This window comes from Tachysurus fulvidraco, chromosome 24 (genome assembly GCF_022655615.1).
Source record: "Tachysurus fulvidraco isolate hzauxx_2018 chromosome 24, HZAU_PFXX_2.0, whole genome shotgun sequence".
Classification (NCBI taxonomy): domain Eukaryota; kingdom Metazoa; phylum Chordata; class Actinopteri; order Siluriformes; family Bagridae; genus Tachysurus; species Tachysurus fulvidraco.
In genome coordinates, this window is record NC_062541.1 from 4,926,346 (window position 1) to 4,944,790 (window position 18,445).

General features: G+C 41.4%; 1 protein-coding gene across 3 annotated transcripts in view; it reads left to right on the forward strand.

Annotated features, from left to right (window-relative positions):
* col5a3a (collagen, type V, alpha 3a) overlaps window positions 1–14,416 on the forward strand; it is an 89,255-nt gene extending 74,839 nt beyond the window's left edge. For all 3 annotated transcript variants that reach the window (XM_027155122.2, XM_027155124.2, XM_027155123.2), the window contains 7 exons: window positions 709–744; window positions 1,192–1,245; window positions 2,459–2,783; window positions 2,877–2,989; window positions 3,084–3,152; window positions 5,542–5,775; window positions 10,981–14,416. In XM_027155122.2, the coding sequence (XP_027010923.1) occupies window positions 709–744; window positions 1,192–1,245; window positions 2,459–2,783; window positions 2,877–2,989; window positions 3,084–3,152; window positions 5,542–5,775; window positions 10,981–11,127 (978 nt within the window). In that variant the 3' untranslated portion in view covers window positions 11,128–14,416. The remainder of the gene's footprint in view (window positions 1–708; window positions 745–1,191; window positions 1,246–2,458; window positions 2,784–2,876; window positions 2,990–3,083; window positions 3,153–5,541; window positions 5,776–10,980) is intronic.
* The last annotated feature ends 4,029 nt before the right edge of the window (window positions 14,417–18,445 follow it).

The following is an 18,445-nucleotide window of genomic DNA, read 5'->3' on the forward strand; positions in this document are numbered from 1 at the left end:
ATTTGTAACATTAATATATCGAGGCACAAAAGCAGGCTTCCTGGTGACACACGGTATTGAACATTACTAGCTCTATTTGCAGCACAGACAGTCTTCGCTCTGCTTTCCTATCCTAGATATATTTTTAAATCTACAAGACAAACTTTCTACTCACTACTTCAGCAAGACCTCATTGTAGCACTATCGTATGCAGTTCTTTATTTATATTTATGGGATTTTGTGATCAGACACTCTTTGCCAGGATCACTTCAGGTGAAAAGTGTGTATTGTTTGAGCTTTGTCTGTGCTAGAAAACAGGAAAATCTCGTAAAGTAACAGAAAGTTGACTTTTATATTACTTTCTGAAATGTTGTTCGAATCGTTTACATACGAAAGTATTGTCAAATAACGAAGGCTACATGTGTGTAGCGGTAGATACAGCAGTGAAAATCACAGCCTAGCATGAGTTCTCGTAAGTAATCGTCAGGTTATTATAGCTACTAGCTTATCTGAGTGATCCTTCGGGTTTAATCTGAGTGCATAAATAATGTCAATAAGTTTGTAATAAAACACTGGAAAGTTCAGGAATAAAAAGAATTATATCTCTGATAAACAGGCAAAAATGATCTAGCTGATTTATATGAAGTAAATTTCCTGTGTGTGAAATGCTGTAGTGGAAATGAGGGTACACATACTTTTGAGCTCAACTATTTTTCTTATCACTATTAGGGAGCCATGGGTGAGAAGGGATCCAAAGGAGATGAGGTTTGTACCTTGTTTTCGTATGATCTTTAACACACGCACACACACGCACACACACACACCTCATTCCCCTTGCTCACCTCATCATGCTGAACATTCCGAACCTTCTGTTTATCCTCGCTGACCTTCAAATTTCCTCTCACTGTATCTCTCTCATTCAGTCACCTTTCCTCTTACTCTCCGTTTCTCTCCACCTTTCCTGTGATGAATGCCGTGTTGGTGATGTAGGATGGTCTCTGAGTGCCTGTAGACAAGACATTGTATTTTTTTTATAGCAGCCCTCTTCTTTATTGTATTGTATTGTTTTTGTGCAAGCCATGTGTGAAAGCAATTCTGCTGCTCATCTCCTGTATAATCCTTTCGCGCCTGCTGCCAGATGGTAACAGGGTATTTGGGAGGTGTTCGGGTGCAATAATTAGCGCTTTCTCTTTATTTCTCTTCCCTTCTCAGGGAGCCGTCGGTCCGAGAGGAGACCCAGGACCTGTAGGCCCACCAGGACTACCTGTAAGCCCTTCATAAATCTTCTCTTCACACCTTATTAAAGCTCATGTCAGGGATTTTACATGTATAATGTAGGACAGGATTTCAAAGCCGAATAGAAAGACAGGGTCCAATTAATAATCACTGGATGTCCATTAACCTTTTCAGACCCACACGTAACTCTACACGTGATCTATTTTGTGACACTTTTACACTATGATGTATTTTATAATTCCCATATTGAGCGTAATAATGTTTAATGACAGACCCTCGTTAGATTTGTCACTCAGTATTATTAACACTCTGCACATGTACTGTACATTATAGCGGGATTTATTACGCCATAACCTCCGAACAGCCACGGGGTTTACAGAGGATTAGAAAAAAGTGGAAATCTTCACTCCGTATACCTCTTGACAAGGACAGAGGTTAAAACGTTCAGAAAAGGAACGGAGAAGCTATTCATTTATTCCCATAAATGCACATGGATGATGATGGATGCTGGAGAGATATGACCCACTTTAACAGCATGGGACTTATGATTGAACTTGATATCTTTAGTTTAATGGGGAAAAAAACTGCTTTTTATTCAGTTACTCTAAAGGCAACTTGGGTGTGTCTCAATCTGCTCTATAGTCAGGGCACTAGTCTCTCTCTCTCTCTCTCTCTCTCTCTCTCTCTCTCTCTCTCTCTCTCTCTCTAAATTGCAAAATTCTTGGAATGTTTGTAGGAAAAATATCTCATTATGCACTACAAAAAACAAGGATCTTGTATGCACGATATATCGATCCATCACCTAGGTACTAGGTGATGAATTTTAAAGGTTCAGTATGTAATATGCAATTTAAAAATAATTTAACAAAGATTTAGCATTGTGCAACTCTGCTCTTGCTTGAATTTGGGCAGTGACTTACATTTCTATTAACAGCATTTAGCAGTATTTAGCCTAATTTACTTATTTACATAATTATGGATTATTATTTACATATTTCTGGCCCTGAAATGAGCTCCTTGCTGAGCTGGAACAGTGCTGCTTGGCACGACTTCATCCTTAAGCAGCACAATACAAGGCTTGCATGTTTTTAACAGAAGAGTGTTAACATAGAAGGCAGCAGTTGCTTTTCACCTCACGGGAAACAGGGGGCACTATAAATTACAAACGGCATCTTTAAAATAAAATGTATACAATATCTCAATCATCGATAGGATTTTTCACTCTTACGTGTGCTGCCTTCAGGGTCCAGCAGCCACCATGATCGAGCCACTGCCCATTCGAGAGGGTCGCAAGAAGCGCAGGAGAAACTCCAACCGCAACAGAGAAGGAACAAGCGAAGAAGCTGCGGCCGCTGAAGACGAGCAGGAGGCTGAGATTCAGCTGAACATGGAAGACTTCCTGCAGGCCGATGCACCTCTGGAAGAAGCTGAGGGCATGGAGGAGGTATTCGCTTCACTTAACTCCATGAAGATGGAAGTGGAGCTGATGAGGAAGCCTTTGGGAACATTCGAGAGTCCGGCACGCACCTGCAAAGAGCTGATGTTGTGCCACCCGCATTATAAAGATGGTATCTCTGATCTCTGTTTTGTTATGTCCAATAATATTACTGTTTAAACAAAGTATTTAAATGCTCTAACTCCACATGTACACCCCTCTTCAGGTGAATATTGGATTGACCCAAATCAGGGCTGCAATAAAGATTCCATCAAGGTGTTCTGCAACTTCACGGCTGACGGGGAAACCTGTCTGCACCCGGATAAACGAATCGAAACGGTGGGTCCCAAAGCACAGTCACGTACCGCCGGCCTTGATTCCCACACACTCGCGCTTCGGATCTCTGATCTGTGTCTCTATTGTTTAATACCAGGTGAAGCTCGCAGCCTGGAGCAAGGAGAAGCCAGGGAGCTGGTACAGCCGCTACAGGAGGGGTAAACAGGTACGCTTCGTCGCTTTTTGCCTCTTTAAAATCCTTCGTCTTATCACAAAACTGACTGTCAGTATGACTGAAAGTCTCCACGTAGAGCTGAAATTTTACTCTGAACTCATTCTCGAGAACATTACCTAACCTATGGAGGTTTTGGATTAGAAAAACGATTCCATGCATCATATCGAGGTCATCGTAAAGAAGATGAGTTGCAACTGCGAACATTCTGATGGATTGTGAATATTGTTGCGTGCCGCAGCACATATCGTATTGTTATCTGTGCAATGGACTACATGGAATCTTATGGGTGATCTACAAAGAATAACAGTATAATAAATCCAGGTATTAGAAGTAGAAATCCCTGACAAGTAAGAGGTAAGAGCAGGGGATGATATACGAATTAGGTTTTGTGCCTTTGCCTTTAAAACAGCATCAATTCTTCACACAGACCGCCTCAAACCTTTCTGCCCTTTCATGTAATCGCTGACAGACATGACGTTGTTGAGATCAGGGCTCATTGGTTTCCCAAACCATGACTACCAGGACTTCTTGTTCTTCTCTACACTGAAGACAGTTCTTAATGACATTGCTTGTACAGTATGTTTGAGGTCACTGTCCTGCCGCAGGATAAATGTCATCAGCCACCTCCTTGATGGTACTGCGTGATGGATAAATATCTGCCTGTAGTTCTCAGCATTAAGAACACCATTAATCCAGACCAAACCTCTAACTCCTTTTGAAGAAACGCAGCTCCAAACCGGCAAGGAACCTCCACCATGCTTCACTGTTTATTATTGTACTTCTCTTCAGCCTTTCAGTGAACAACCTGCCTCCAGCCAAATATTTCAAATCTCATCAGTCCAGATCACCAGTTCATATGTTTCCATCCATACTCGAGTCGTTTTGCCTCGCTTTCATGTCGGAGGTGTGTTTTTTTGGTCACAATTCTGCCATGAAGACCACTTTTGGCCAGACTTCTCCAGACAGGATGATGATAAACCTGGGTCTCACTGGTTTCCACCGTTTCTTTGCTGATGGCACTGCTGAACATCTTTCAGGGTTAAGAGAGTAATTCTGTCTTTTATGTGCTGCGTTTTGCCTTTTTTGTGCTTCTTCAAAATAACATCTTGAAATCCCAGTTTGCTTTGGAATCTTACAGACCCTGCTGATGCAGTACAACCAAGCTCAGACCTGCCATGGTGTATCATGGTGTATAACATTTCATTCATTCATTCATTCATTTTCTACCACTTATCTGAACTACTCGGGTCATGGGGAGCCTGTGCCTATCTTAGGCGTCAACGGGCATCAAGGCAGGATACACACTGGACGGAGTGCCAACCCATCACAGGGCACACACACACTCTCATTCACTCACACACTAAGGACAATTTTCCAGAGATGCCAATCAACCTACCATGCATGTCTTTGGACCGGGGGAGGAAACCATAGTACCCGGAGGAAACCCCCGAGGCACGAGGAGAACATGCAAACTCCACACACACAAGGCGGAGGCGGGAATCGAACCCTCAACCCCGGAGGTGTGAGGCGAACGTGCTAACCATTAAGCCACCGTGTCCCCCCGAAATAACATTTCTTGTTATAAATATATAATGCGAACACAATTGCTATTCCATTTCGTTTAGCTACTGAACATATTCCCTCGCATTACCTCCACGATGCAAGTTATTTTACACTTTTATGCAGAAAAGCCCCGAATTACATATTCATGCAAAAAAAAAGCTGACAAGTGATCATGCTAATTCACTCCTGTCAAAAACAGTCTTTTGGTAATGTTAGTAAATCAGCTTGTTTTTTTTTTCTTCTTCTTCTTCAGAAAATGAGATACTGATTGTATGTATTATGTATTATTATGTACTCTGGGTTCTTATTATAGCTATAGGATCATTCAGCCATTATTAAATGTCTGATATGTAATTAAAGGGAAAGGAAGAGGCTCGGGTATTAAACTAAAAGAACTGAGTGATATGAATAAGTCCGTGTCTGGCAGTGAATGGAATTAAAAAATAAAGAAATAAATAATGAATGTGGTCTTGGAGGAGAAATTAGTATGTGTCTGCGAAGCCTCGGGCCAAAACTTTTTCATATGAAATATCTCCATCAGTCACAGTTCAGAGCCACGGCGGACATTTTGCTCACCGCGAGCCCATTCATACAGACCGACACATGTGACCTTGTCACGCAGATTCGCTCCGTCAGATGTCACCCTGCTCGCATTATGACTAGAAGATTGTGCGTCTCTTGTGAACTCTCAGAAAAAGTGCTCACCAACCAGTGGCAGATTTCACTAATGAGCTCCTAACATGCGAACCAACAGGGTTAATCGAGATCTGTACGATGTGTAGCTGATGACCTGCTCGTCTGGTTTCACCCCCTGCAGTTCTCCTATATAGACGCTGACGGCATCACGGTCCCTGTGGTCCAGCTGACCTTCCTGAAGCTTCTGAGTGCCACAGCCAGACAGAGCTTCACCTACATCTGCCAGAACTCGGCTGGCTGGTACGACGCCACCAGCCACGGGCACCAACACGCCCTGCGCTTCCGTGCCAGCAACGACGAGGAGATGACGCACGACAAGATGCCCTTTATAACATCTCTGTACGACGGCTGCCAGGTGAGCTGCGAACGTACCTCAGCTAAAACCACCACAACCGAATTAGCTTATTATCTAGCGGATGCGATTACACAAGCTGTTATCCACAATTCTAGCCATTTTGTTTGATAGTTTTCATTGTAACGTTGTTGAAAGTTAGAAAATTTGATTAAAAAACAGCCAAACAGAAACAGTTACGTTTTCATTTCCGCTCACTATAATGACACAGAATCGTTGCAGGAAAGTTTCTAAAAGTTTCAAGCGTTAACGTCTAGAAATCGCCAAATCGTGTTTACTATAAACCCAAAAGGTTGAATTTTTATTTTTAATCTTCTGACCTAAAATCGTTAGCTAGACATGGCTATTGTGCGTTTTCAGCAATGTTCCGGTCTAATTTGGCTATTTTACAAGCAGAAATTATTCATTCATTCATTCATTCATTCATTCATTCATTCATTTTCTACCGCTTATCTGAACTTCTCGGGTCACGGGGAGCCTGTGCCTATCTCAGGCGTCATCGGGCATCGAGGCAGGATACACCCTGGACGGAGTGCCAACCCATCGCAGGGCACACACACACTCTCATTCACTCACACACACACACACTACGGACAATTTTCCAGAGATGCCAATCAACCTACCATGCATGTCTTTGGACCGGGGGAGGAAACCGGAGTACCCGGAGGAAACCCCCGAGGCACGGGGAGAACATGCAAACTCCACACACACAAGGCGGAGGCGGGAATCAAACCCACAACCCTGGAGGTGTGAGGCAAACGTGCTAACCACTAAGCCACCGTGCCCCCTGTTTAAAACATATTTTTATTTGAAACGTCTGCCCCGTGTGCTGTCGCTGTCTGGTGACTATGGTGACTAATGCTATGATTAACATGTCAGCAAGTTGCATTGCTGTAAAATGGGCAGAAGAAGAGCTTCAATTTAAATGAAATGTTAATAACCATCTTTTGAGTGAAAGCTAATAACAGTTTAGTTTTAAGTAGAGTGTTAGAACTGGCCATATATCGAGTAAGTAATCGGTTAACAGTCTGTATCTCTGGAGGTGTGAGGCGAACGCGCTAACCACTAAGCCACCGTGTAGAAATTATTATCGCAATATTTACAAACAAGCGCTATTATGAGAAAAAGGTGAAAAACTGTTTGTCTGCTTGAAGACCAAAGCAACACCACAGGCATGAAATCTGCTTGGGTACAGATTTTCCACTCGTTCGTTCACATTCTCACATTACTAATGCAGTCTGAAAGAAAAGCAACATGTGGAAATTAGCAGAATAAATGGAAACATTTTTAGAGTAATAAACAACTGATCACGTGTAGGGCTGGTAATACAACGGCATGATATCGATGTTGTGATAAATCATGGTCACGATAGACTGATTCTGAGATATTCATCATCATATACGTTTTACCAGCACACTTGTATATGGACCTATAGGACATTTTCACTCCGTATAAAGAAATGAACGATTTTCTGGCCGTGAGTCTGATCTAAAATGAGTCAGGAGTCTGTCGGCTTTCAGTGTGAGACGTGTGTTTTTCCCTCTGTCGATAACCTTCCACTGAATTTTACTGGTTCAAGATAAACACCTTCAGACTTCAGCTGCTTATGAACAAGCACTCGGGGCGTCTCACAGAGCAGGAATGAGTTTAGTTTCAACATTTACTTTGGAGATACAAAAATTTGTGTGAGAAATAAAAAGGCTTTGTTTTTTTTGGAGCTTTTCTATGAATATTTGGTCCTCTAGGGAAAAAAAAAACAGAAATACTTATGAAACACTACAAATTCTCACACATGAGTGTCTACTTTCATATGAGCTTCATATTAAGCGCCACTGACAAAGACATTCAATGCTGAACATGTACACAACTAAACAAAGGAGAAAATTCTATTGTTTGTCTTCTGGGGGGGAAAAAAATTACCAACACTTGAAGCAGATGTGATGTATTTCATGTACTACAGAAAAATAAATAAATAAATAAATAAATAAATAAATAAATAAATACACAAATAAATAAATAAAAATAATAATATATATAATAATATAATATTATAATATAATAATATAATAATATAATATATATAATAATAACTAATTATAAGATTATTAAACTGTGTTTATTAAATGTTTTAATCAGATTTATTCATACAGATTTATTCAGAAATAAAGCTGCGTCTTTAATACAATGAAAGTGATATAGAAGCTCGGTGTAATAGAGTCGAATTCATTTCGTCCACTGATTTATGACACACCTGCGATTCAGTCCACGGCCCAGCGATGATTTGTACACTTGGGATGTAAATGGCATTTTGGCCCGCTTCTTATCTAAATGTCATTCCGTTTACTTTATCTTGTTTACTACGTAACAGATCTGTGTACCTCTGATAAGCAGCAGAAATGTTCCTTTCTTGCATTCTTTCGTTTATTTACTTATTTTTATTTGATCCATTATTCAGTTTGAGAGCAAGGCGATCCGGCCAGGTTTATCACGGCCTCTCGGAGAGTTTCAGAGAGACAGCCTGCGAAACTTCCCACAGTTCCTGCTGTAATTTGGACTCAGCATGACGGCGTATTTACACAAAGCGAGCGCACAGCCGCAGTCGATCTGAATCTCTGTAAAGGGAGAAAAAAGATATTGCAGGTGTTATGCTGTGGTTTTAACCAAGCGTGTAATTATTCCCTTGCAAAAAAAAAAGAAAAAAAAAAAAAAAAGAAGCAAAGATACAAGCTGCACTTCTCCGTTTTCGAACGTCTGGCAATTACAAAAACGATTTTTGTGAAGAGAAAGAGTGAATAAAAAAATGAGCAAATGAAAGTGTTAGTATAAGGTGACGTACAAGCGATTAGACTACCCAGAGTGCACGGCTGTTTTCTCCACTGTTTACCCAAAGAAAAGAGACAAAACTGCGACGTAGTTCGTTCGTTCATTGAGTCATGTTTCGTTGTTTAATGCTTGTTTTAGTGCCTGTGTGTGTGTGTGTGTGTGTGTGTGTGTGTGTGTGTGTGTGTGTGTGTGTGTGTGTGTGTGTGTGTGACTAAATGAAGTGGAATAATACACTTGAGTGTGAGCTGTAACAGAAAAATAATCAAAGATACCTTCCTAACATGCATTATTGTCCTGTAACATTATATATTTATTGTATAACAAACAAGGTGGGCATGGTGGTTAGCACGTTCACCTCACACCTCCAGGGTCGGGGTTTGAGTCCCGCCTCTGCCTTGTGTGTGTGGAGTTTGCATGTTCTCCCTGTGCCTCGGGGGTTTCCTCCGGGTACTCCGGTTTCCTCCCCCGGTCCAAAGGCATGCATGGTAGGTTGATTGGCATCTCTGGAAAATTGTCCGTTGTGTGTGTGTGTGTGTGAGTGAATGAGAGTGTGTGTGTGCTCTGTGATGGGTTGGCACTCCGTCCAGGGTGTATCCTGCCTCGATGCCCGATGACGCCTGAGATCACACAACACAGGCTCCCAGTGACCCAAGTTAGTTCGGATAAGCCGTAGAAAATGAATGAATGAATGTATAACAAACATTTTTTTAACCATTTACAGCTACATTTAATATCGTGGAATATCCATGAACTTGGTTAGATACTTTTACTGCCATTTTGTTCTCTGTCTGTCTTTTGAATCAATAATAATGCCGGCAGGATTTTGTCTGTTTTAAAGCACTGACACTGACACTGAGTTGGAGTGTTTGCTGTTCCTGTCTAAGTTGTTATTGATAGAAATTATAGCATAATCTAAGGAGCTTATTGATGTAAACCTGTGATTTAAACTTCTGGACAATCAGAATCAAGAATCCAACAGTACTATGCAGTGTTGCTGAATACTTGATTTTGATTGGTTGGTAGCTAAACATATACAGTATATCATCATATGAGAGGACGTTTAGGCCATAATACATAGTTCCTCACACACATTCTGTAATAACCTCGCACACATACAACTATACTCACACACACACACTAGCATACCCATGCACACATACAACTATACTCACACACACACTAGCATACCCATGCACACATACAACTATACTCACACTCACACACTAGCATACCTACAACTATACTCTCACATGCTCACACACACACTAGCATACCTACAACTGTACTCTCACATGCTCACACACACACTAGCATACCTACAACTGTACTCTCACATGCTCACTAGCATACCCATGCACATATACAACTATACTCTCACACACACACTAGCATACCCATGCACATATACAACTATACTCTCACATGCTCACTAGCATACCCATGCACATATACAACTATACTCTCACATGCTCACACACACTATCATACCCTCACACACATACAATCATACTCACACACACACACTATCATACCCTCGCACACATACAATCATACTCTCTCTCTCACACACACACACACACACACACAATCATACTCTCTCTCACACACACACACACACACACACACACACACACACACACACACACACACACACTATCATACCCTCACACACATACAATCATACTCTCACACACACACTGTCATACCCTCACACACATACAATCATACTTTCACACACACACTGTCATACCCTCACACACATACAATCATACTCTCACACACACACTATCATACCCTTGCATGCATACAATCATACTCTCACACACACACTATCATACCCTCACACACATACAACTATAAGTGTGTGTGTGAGTATGATTGTATGATTGTGAGGGTATGATAGTGTGTGTGTGTGAGTATGATTGTATGTGTGTGAGGGTATGATAGTGTGTGTGTGTGTGTGAGTATGATTGTATGCGTGTGAGGGTATGATAGTGTGTGTGTGTGAGAGCATGTGAAAATATAGTTGTACTGTATGTGTGCGAGGGTATAATAGTGTATGTGTACGAGGTTATTACAGAACGTGTGTGAGGAAGCTCATATCATCAGAAACTCATGCACAGTATCCATATTTCTTATGTATGAGGCACTGCTTTATATTTTGATCATTTAGCCAGTCATGGTGTGTGTGGTGTGTGTGTGTGTGTGTGTGTGTGGTGTGTGTGTGTGTGTGTGTGTGTGTGTGTGTGTGTGTTTGTGTGTGTGTTGGTGTTTTATTATCCATTATCTTACCATTATCTCTATAACTGAAACAGCTATGAGAAAACCTTTGAGACTGACATGTTGAGATTTGACGTGTATCATGTTGTGTGTTTTCTCTCACAGACACGTAAAGGCCAGGACAGGACGGTGTTGGAGATCAACTCTCCGAGATCGGAGCTGCTCCCGTTAGTCGACGTTTCTGCATCAGACTTTGGGAATAACAACCAGAAGTTCGGCTTCCAGATCGGACCTGTGTGTTTTAACGGTTAACTAAGTGAGACACAGAACTCAAGACTTCATCTGTACCACACGCAATATTTATTTTTTTATGTAGTTTGCATGCAGCGGTACTGTGACATGCAATTTTTTTGTTTGTTTGTTTGTTTGTTTTTTTTTGGTGAACTTTGTTTTAACAAAACTGCAGAGGTGCGAGGATCGACGTCGAGGAAGCAAACAAAGCAGAAGTTTCCATGTGTGTGGACTTTTTTTTTTAATCCTTTGTCTTTGTTTGCTTGCGATGTGTGAATGAATTAACTGCCAGTTGAACCTGACACTGATTAGGAAACCCCAATAACACCCCCAACCACTATTGCCCCCGATGGTGCACGTTACAGGCCACTCCAGGCTACAGCGCACACTGTACTCTAGAAGCAGACTTTCTTGTCGTTGGCATAGAAAGCTTGCTTATTTGTTGTTATGTGTAATATAATTCTAAATTAATTTGCCACTTGAGGGATTGGCTACAGCGTTAAGGAGTACATATTTAAACATTTTATTTTCCCTCGCACAAAAGCAGCACCGGCGCCGACGGAAGCGTTTATACCTCAGAATAGTTTTGACAAGGAAACGCCGCCCGGATCCAGTTAATTGTTCTCTTAGATGCTTCCTGTCACACATCAGCTATGCGGCGCTGCTCATCTTTAATCAGTGTGTCATAATAAATAAACAACACCGTACGCCGCTCGCGCTTCCAGCAGGGTGGGTTGTGCGTATCTACCCTGCGACTGTTCTTATTAGTGACAAACAGCCTCCTCAAGTAGGTCACTAGGGTTGTTTTATCAGGTTACGGAGGGGTTACAGCACGGACTTGCTGTTCTCTGAAAGATTGTCACTGTTGAGTAGCAGTTGAGGCTTAAGGGCCTTACTCAAGAGCCTGAGATTTAAACTCATATCGTTTAAATTAGTAGTCCAACACCTTATGCAGTGGCGTACCAATTTCGGGTTTAAATTATTACAAAACTTTCCACAGTCCAACTTCTGGCGAGTAATAATATCACACTCTTAGAAAAAAGGTTAAAGCTAGGATACTAAAGCGTTCTTGTATTTTTCCCACTTGAATGATTTTCTATAGATGCTTACAACAGTGAGTTCCTCCATAAAGCCAGGCTATAAAACAACAGGGATTATCCCTGAGAGGATATCCCTTATATGTCTGTACACTTCAGACTCCTTCCCTCCAATCTTTCCAGCAACCATTTTCCGGGTCCATAAATAATTACAATTCTCTCTAGAGAGACGTTACCGAACCATCCGGGTCATGGCACCGAGTGGGTAGTACTTCAAGATCCAGGGAGCCAGGAGACTGGTGTACAGACCTTCAGATGTTTTCCCTATATATATATATATATAGTAAAAAGTTGGAAGGAAGGTAACGGTTACATTGTACCAAAAGACAAATACAGAGTATGTAGAAAAGACTGAGACATATCTGGACATGTGTAATATAAATGATAATTAATTCTTAATGAATCCATGTAGATATGTGCAGAACCTCAGTTCCTCCAGCATTTTGTGGACATTTTTTCTCTGCTTTTTATGCAGAAAACTACTTGAATTGGTGAAACTGCAAGTTTTATACTGCTAGCAGTGAAGACATATCGCATGTAATGACTTTCTCCAAAACTCTGTACTCACGCATGCACACACGTGAACGTCAGGCGGATTTGTCTGAACGCGTGTTGCGATGACGCACCATGACGCGTCTCGGCCCGAATCTCACAAAATTCTGAAAAATTGCAATCTCCCTGAGAATATTGTGAGGATTTGTAGCTTGGTTTTGTGTTTGTATTTTTATTGCCATCGCAGAACCGTGAAATCCCGGAGGGACTCGATCCTGAGCCAACTTTAACATAAAGTGGAAGAGGAATACAAATGAACGTAAATATAACAAATTATCATTTTGCAGAACTAATAATTAAAATGCAATAATGGTTAAAGCTCATTTCTCTTGCAAAGGTTCAGGGGAGAACTTTAGGAGAGTAAGAACCATTAATTAGCAAAAAAACAAACAAAAAAAACCTGCTACGGCTAGTAATAAAACTAGCAACCAGAAATACAACTATCCTTTACTGTTATGATGTAGAAGTATAGTAGAATGGAATTATCATTATTACAACAAATTTATCGACCAAAACTTCATAGAATGATCAAGACAGTTTCCTGTTACAACCTGTTCATCATTTTTATTCCTCTTATACCTCAGCAGTCTGAAAACTACAGTCATTTATTTACTGTTGAAGCGGCTAGAAACATGTGTTGACTCACCAGCTGCTGGTTTTTGTCTCCTAAAGACAACATCCTGTGTCCTGAAGCTTGCTGGAAAACTGACCGTTACCGAGCACTAACACTGGAGACTCCTTCCCTAAATGTAAAAAACACGTCTCTTTACCAAAAACATCAGCATTTCGATGTTTACAGGTTTTATTTTTGCCAAATAGCATTTTTTTTAATTAGCCTTAGAGCGTCTACTGTACAGTAAAAGTTCCTGAGGACAAACTGTTGCTATAGAAATAATAAAACGTATTAAAATCAGCTTATTAATAAATATGAGGCGATTTGCCTTGAAGCCGGATCTCGTTTCCGAGCTGAGAGAATGGTTAAAGTATGGATGTTATTGTAAAATTAAAAAAAAAAAAATTAGCATGCTAAATGAAACTAGGACGTTCCTGTTTTGTTTTTTTTACAGGATTATTTTTCATCTATATCGCTCTTTCTATATCGCTCTTTCCTTCAGAACTCGCTTTGTTCAAGTACTATCAAAGATCGAATCAGGACATTTCTTTACTACGGCCGTGCTTCTTTTTTTCCTCTCATCCTTCACCAAATGATTGTGTAAAACTGTTCTTTATTGTGGTGCTACAGTTTGTTGTTGTATTATGGTTTTGTATTATTTTGCTGTGCGAGGGCAGGATGGAGGCTAGAAGAGGAAGAGGAGGACGAGATGCTTGATGGTGCTAACACCTTAAGGCTTTATCTTGGTGCTAATCCTGGTGCTAATCCGTAGTTAACATGCAGTATCTTATCTAATATCTGTCCAGGGTGTGGCTGTGGGTGAAGTGGAAACCTTAGTCTTTTAGCCTTGAATTTATTATTTTTTTCTCTGCCACTTCTTGTCCTCACTGTATGTATAGTATCTGTGCTACTAATTTTATACACTGTACAGTTATTTACAAGTATTTGAATGATAGCAGTTTGTTTCCTGGATGAAAGAAAATGTGTGTAAAATGTATTTGTACAAATCAATCGACGGAAAATAAAATCGAGACGAGCAGGAAAGCAAACCGTCGTGGTCCGAATCGTCAGAGGAAGACGATCAGAGTCTGTGATGTTTTCTCTAAAGACAACAGACAAGCCTGTGTCTTCATTAACAGATACCGCACTCTTTCTCTCCTTCCTCTTTTTTCACCCATTTATTTTTTTCTTCTTCGTCTCTGTGTGCTTGTAATCAGCATCACTTCCCACCTCACAGATGTAATCAACTCTGATTCACTCCCTAGTTCATTTATTTCAATTAACTTTTGTTTCTGTCCCCAGGAGAACGACTGGAGAGAGGGAGTCAGACCCAGACTGGGGTGTGTGTGATTGTGTGTGTGTGTGTGTGTGTGTGTGTGTGTGTGTGTGTTCATGCGTGGGTAATGAAATAGCTCTGGATTAGAAAGTGAGCCAGTGAGAATTAACCGTACCTGTGGAGAAACATGATGAAATAGGGAAGGGAATTAAAAATCCCTCCCACAGCCTGTCTCGCTGTCTCTCTGCCTTCTACACACACACACACACACACACACACACACACACACACACACACACACACACACACACACGAAAAAAATCAAAACAAAAATCAAAACAAACGTGTAGCCTATGAGCAGAAAGGGGCGGGGCTTGTCAATATGCGGCGGAGAGAGTGTTCGGTGCGCATGTGTGACATTAGCTGAAAGCGGTTTTAACATCGACATGGAGGATAAAAACAAAGAAAGAGAAGAAAGGCTTACGATAAGGCAAGAAGTAGGACGTGTTAATATAGGATCAGCTTTCCAGCGCTGGAGAGAACTGAAGGAGCAGGAAGTTGGCCACATATTCACAGGTTGGAGTTTCCCGAGTCAATAACTCCTGAGATAAACGCTGTTACTACACAAATAACACCTCTTTTCTATCGTAGTAATGTAGAGAGGCAGCTACAACCGCGTTTTGTGTAGTAACAGCGTTTAGCTCAGGAGTTATTGACTCGGGAAACTCCAATCTGTGAATATGTGGCCGACTTTACTTAAGACGCCGAGGCGCTTTTTTCCTTCTCGATAGGTGAGTAACGTTGGTTTTGCTTTGTTACACAGAACTAATATATGCCTTTGTCCTTTACATCATTATGCTTGTGTGTCATTTTTGCTTGTTTGTTTATCTACAATCGTATTGTTCTTCCCTTCAGCTATGATAAAGACACGTTTCTTTCCATTAGTCGCCTGAGTTACGTATGTATGTGTGGGCGGAGCTATCGATACAGGGGTGGGACCTATTTGGGTTAGGGGCGTGTTTGTTTTGGTGATTTCAAATGTCAACATGCTTCGGAGACCTGTCTTTAAATTCCTACCAGACCTGACACATATGTACTGACTTTCTGTGATCGCTCAATAATACTCAAGCTCCACACACGTGAATGGAACTTGAGAAGAAAGCGTGATGTGATGACGTCACGTGACGCGTCTCGGGCCGAATCTACAGAACATCGAGAAGCTTGCTCGATTTTGTATTCATTTACATTCAAAATTCTAAAGGAAATAATGCTTGTGCGGCCAAATGTCCGTTCTGTCAGTCAATCCTTTCCATGTGAAGTTGGCCATCATCATGATCAGAGAATGAACAAAACCGTATCAGTTCTGTGCATCAGCGTGTGCATGCAAAAATAAATGTTTGTGCAAACGTCTTAATCGATATGGAGGCTGGGTAAATGAACAAGACCAGATTGAAGTGATTTTGATGCTATAGGGATGTTTTTAATAAATGTTATTAATATCTAAAAAGGGGGGCACGGTGGCTTAGTGGGTAGCTAACAGGGTCAGGGTTCGATTCCCACCTCCGCCTTGTGTGTGTGGAGTTTGCATGTTCTCCCCGTGCCTCGGGGGTTTCCTCAGGGTACTCCGGTTTCCTCCCCCGGTCCAAAGACATGCATGGTAGGTTGTTTGGCATCTCTGGAAAATTGTCCGTAGTGTGTGAGTGTGTGAGTGAATGAGAGTGTGTGTGTGTGTGCCCTGTGATGGGTTGGCACTCCGTCCAGGGTGTATCCTGCCTCGATGCCCGATGACGCCTGAGATAGGCACAGGCTCCCCGTGACCCGAGAAGTTCGGATAAGCGGTAGAAGATGAGTGAGTGAGTGAATATCTAAAAAGCAATCAAGCACACATGTTGATTTTGTATGCACAAATGCTGCACGACTTTGGATTTGTTCATTATCTGATCATGTGAAGGGCATGTGAAGGGCAACAAAAACATTTTTTTATGTTTGTTGCATAAGTACGGTAGAAAACTTGTAGAATATTTTTCTTATGCATATTGATCATGTTCCCTTCTCCTGCTGATAGTGACACAGTAAGATTCTGTTCATCTCTTTCACCTTGTCATCTGTACTCTCTGCTCAAAGTCTAGCTAATACAACCTCACACCATCGCGCTCGAAAGCGTCATCTCGTTCATCTCTACGTATAACGATTTAAGGCGAAAGGTGATCATACAGTGCTGGTGATTTCCAGCAACATCAGCGACATTATTTGTGTGCGTGTCCAGGCTTGTGACAAAAACCAGAAAGGTTTAACGACTCAGTGCACCGATAACCGATGGGAGTGAAGAAGGTAGAGCACACGTGACCCATGATAAATAAACAGAACACACTGCTTCTCGATATACTGTATACTGGTGAATTTTACACATAAAAAACAAATCTTCCTCCAGAATGGTTCAATTTTTTTGGCAAGAAAACGGATTTGCAATCAAGTGGAATGCTAGTTGCGTCAACCGAATAACGTTATTGTTATGGGAACCAATAATAGAAACATAACATCAAATTCTGAGCCTTATACATTTTCTATAACTATTATATATATATATATATATATATACCCCGTGCCTCGGGGGTTTCCTCCGGGTACTCCGGTTTCCTCCCCCGGTCCAAGACATGCATGGTAGGTTGATTGGCATCTCTGGAAAATTGTCCGTAGTGTGTGAGTGTGTGAGTGAATGAGAGTGTGTGCCCTGCGATGGGTTGGCACTCCGTCCAGGGTGTATCCTGCCTTGATGCACGATGACGCCTGAGATAGGCACAGGCTCCTCGTGACCCGAGGTAGTTCGGGTAAAGCGGTAGAAAATGAATGAATGAATGAATATATATATATCTGTAGCTAACATTGCGTTAGCATCAACATGTAAAGCAATAAAGCAGTGAGTTCTACACATTAGCATCATGTTTGCTAGCTCCATCACACATCAGAATATTCATGGGTTTCAGGCTGGACTTTAGTTCAAAAGATTATACTGAAAAAGTTTTCAGCGAGTTTCGCCGCTCGTTCGCCACCCACGTTACTGACGACTCTTCAAGGTTAGTGCCTGAGCGAGAAGGTTGCGTTTTTCTGCTCTTTCGGCTTTCTTCAACTCAATCAAATTTTTAACTCTAGCCTAATCTCAGGGGTCGGGAAAGGTCATGGAGCGGGATGGATGAGGAATAGAGATGAAGTCGTAGAGCCTCTGGTTTGAGACAGATACACCTACACACCCGGCCTGAATGAGAAGCAGCACTAGTGTGGATTAGCCTCGTCCTTTGACTTCTTTTTCTTCTTCTTCTTCTTTTTCTCTAAGTGCTGATTTTTTAGATGAGATTGATGTGCTTGTCTTCCGAGCGGTTCAGGCTCACTGCTTACTTATGTGCTCCATTACTGATGCTTCTGTACTTTCTTTTAAATTTTCATGCTCTACTTGTGAAGAAGGACTTGCTAATTAGCTTTCAAACTAAAAAAAAAAAAAAAAGTAACCTGAGCAAAACAGAGATGTTTTTTTTTGCCTTCAGTTTTCAGTCCCCAGACCCAGTGTACTGTCCCGGTTTGAATGCGTTATACTTAGACACGTCTCAGACAAGGACTCGCTCTACACCAATGCTGGAGCTAATGCACTCGAGCCGCTGTGTTCCTGAAGAGCTCCGCTTCTTTTGTCTCTTTCCATCTACACCTCTGCAGGCTGCGTATACAACTCCATTCCACCTTCATCCTCCTCTTCCTCCACGGCCTTATTTTCCCTCTTTTATATCGGTGACAGTGATCCTAACCGAGCCG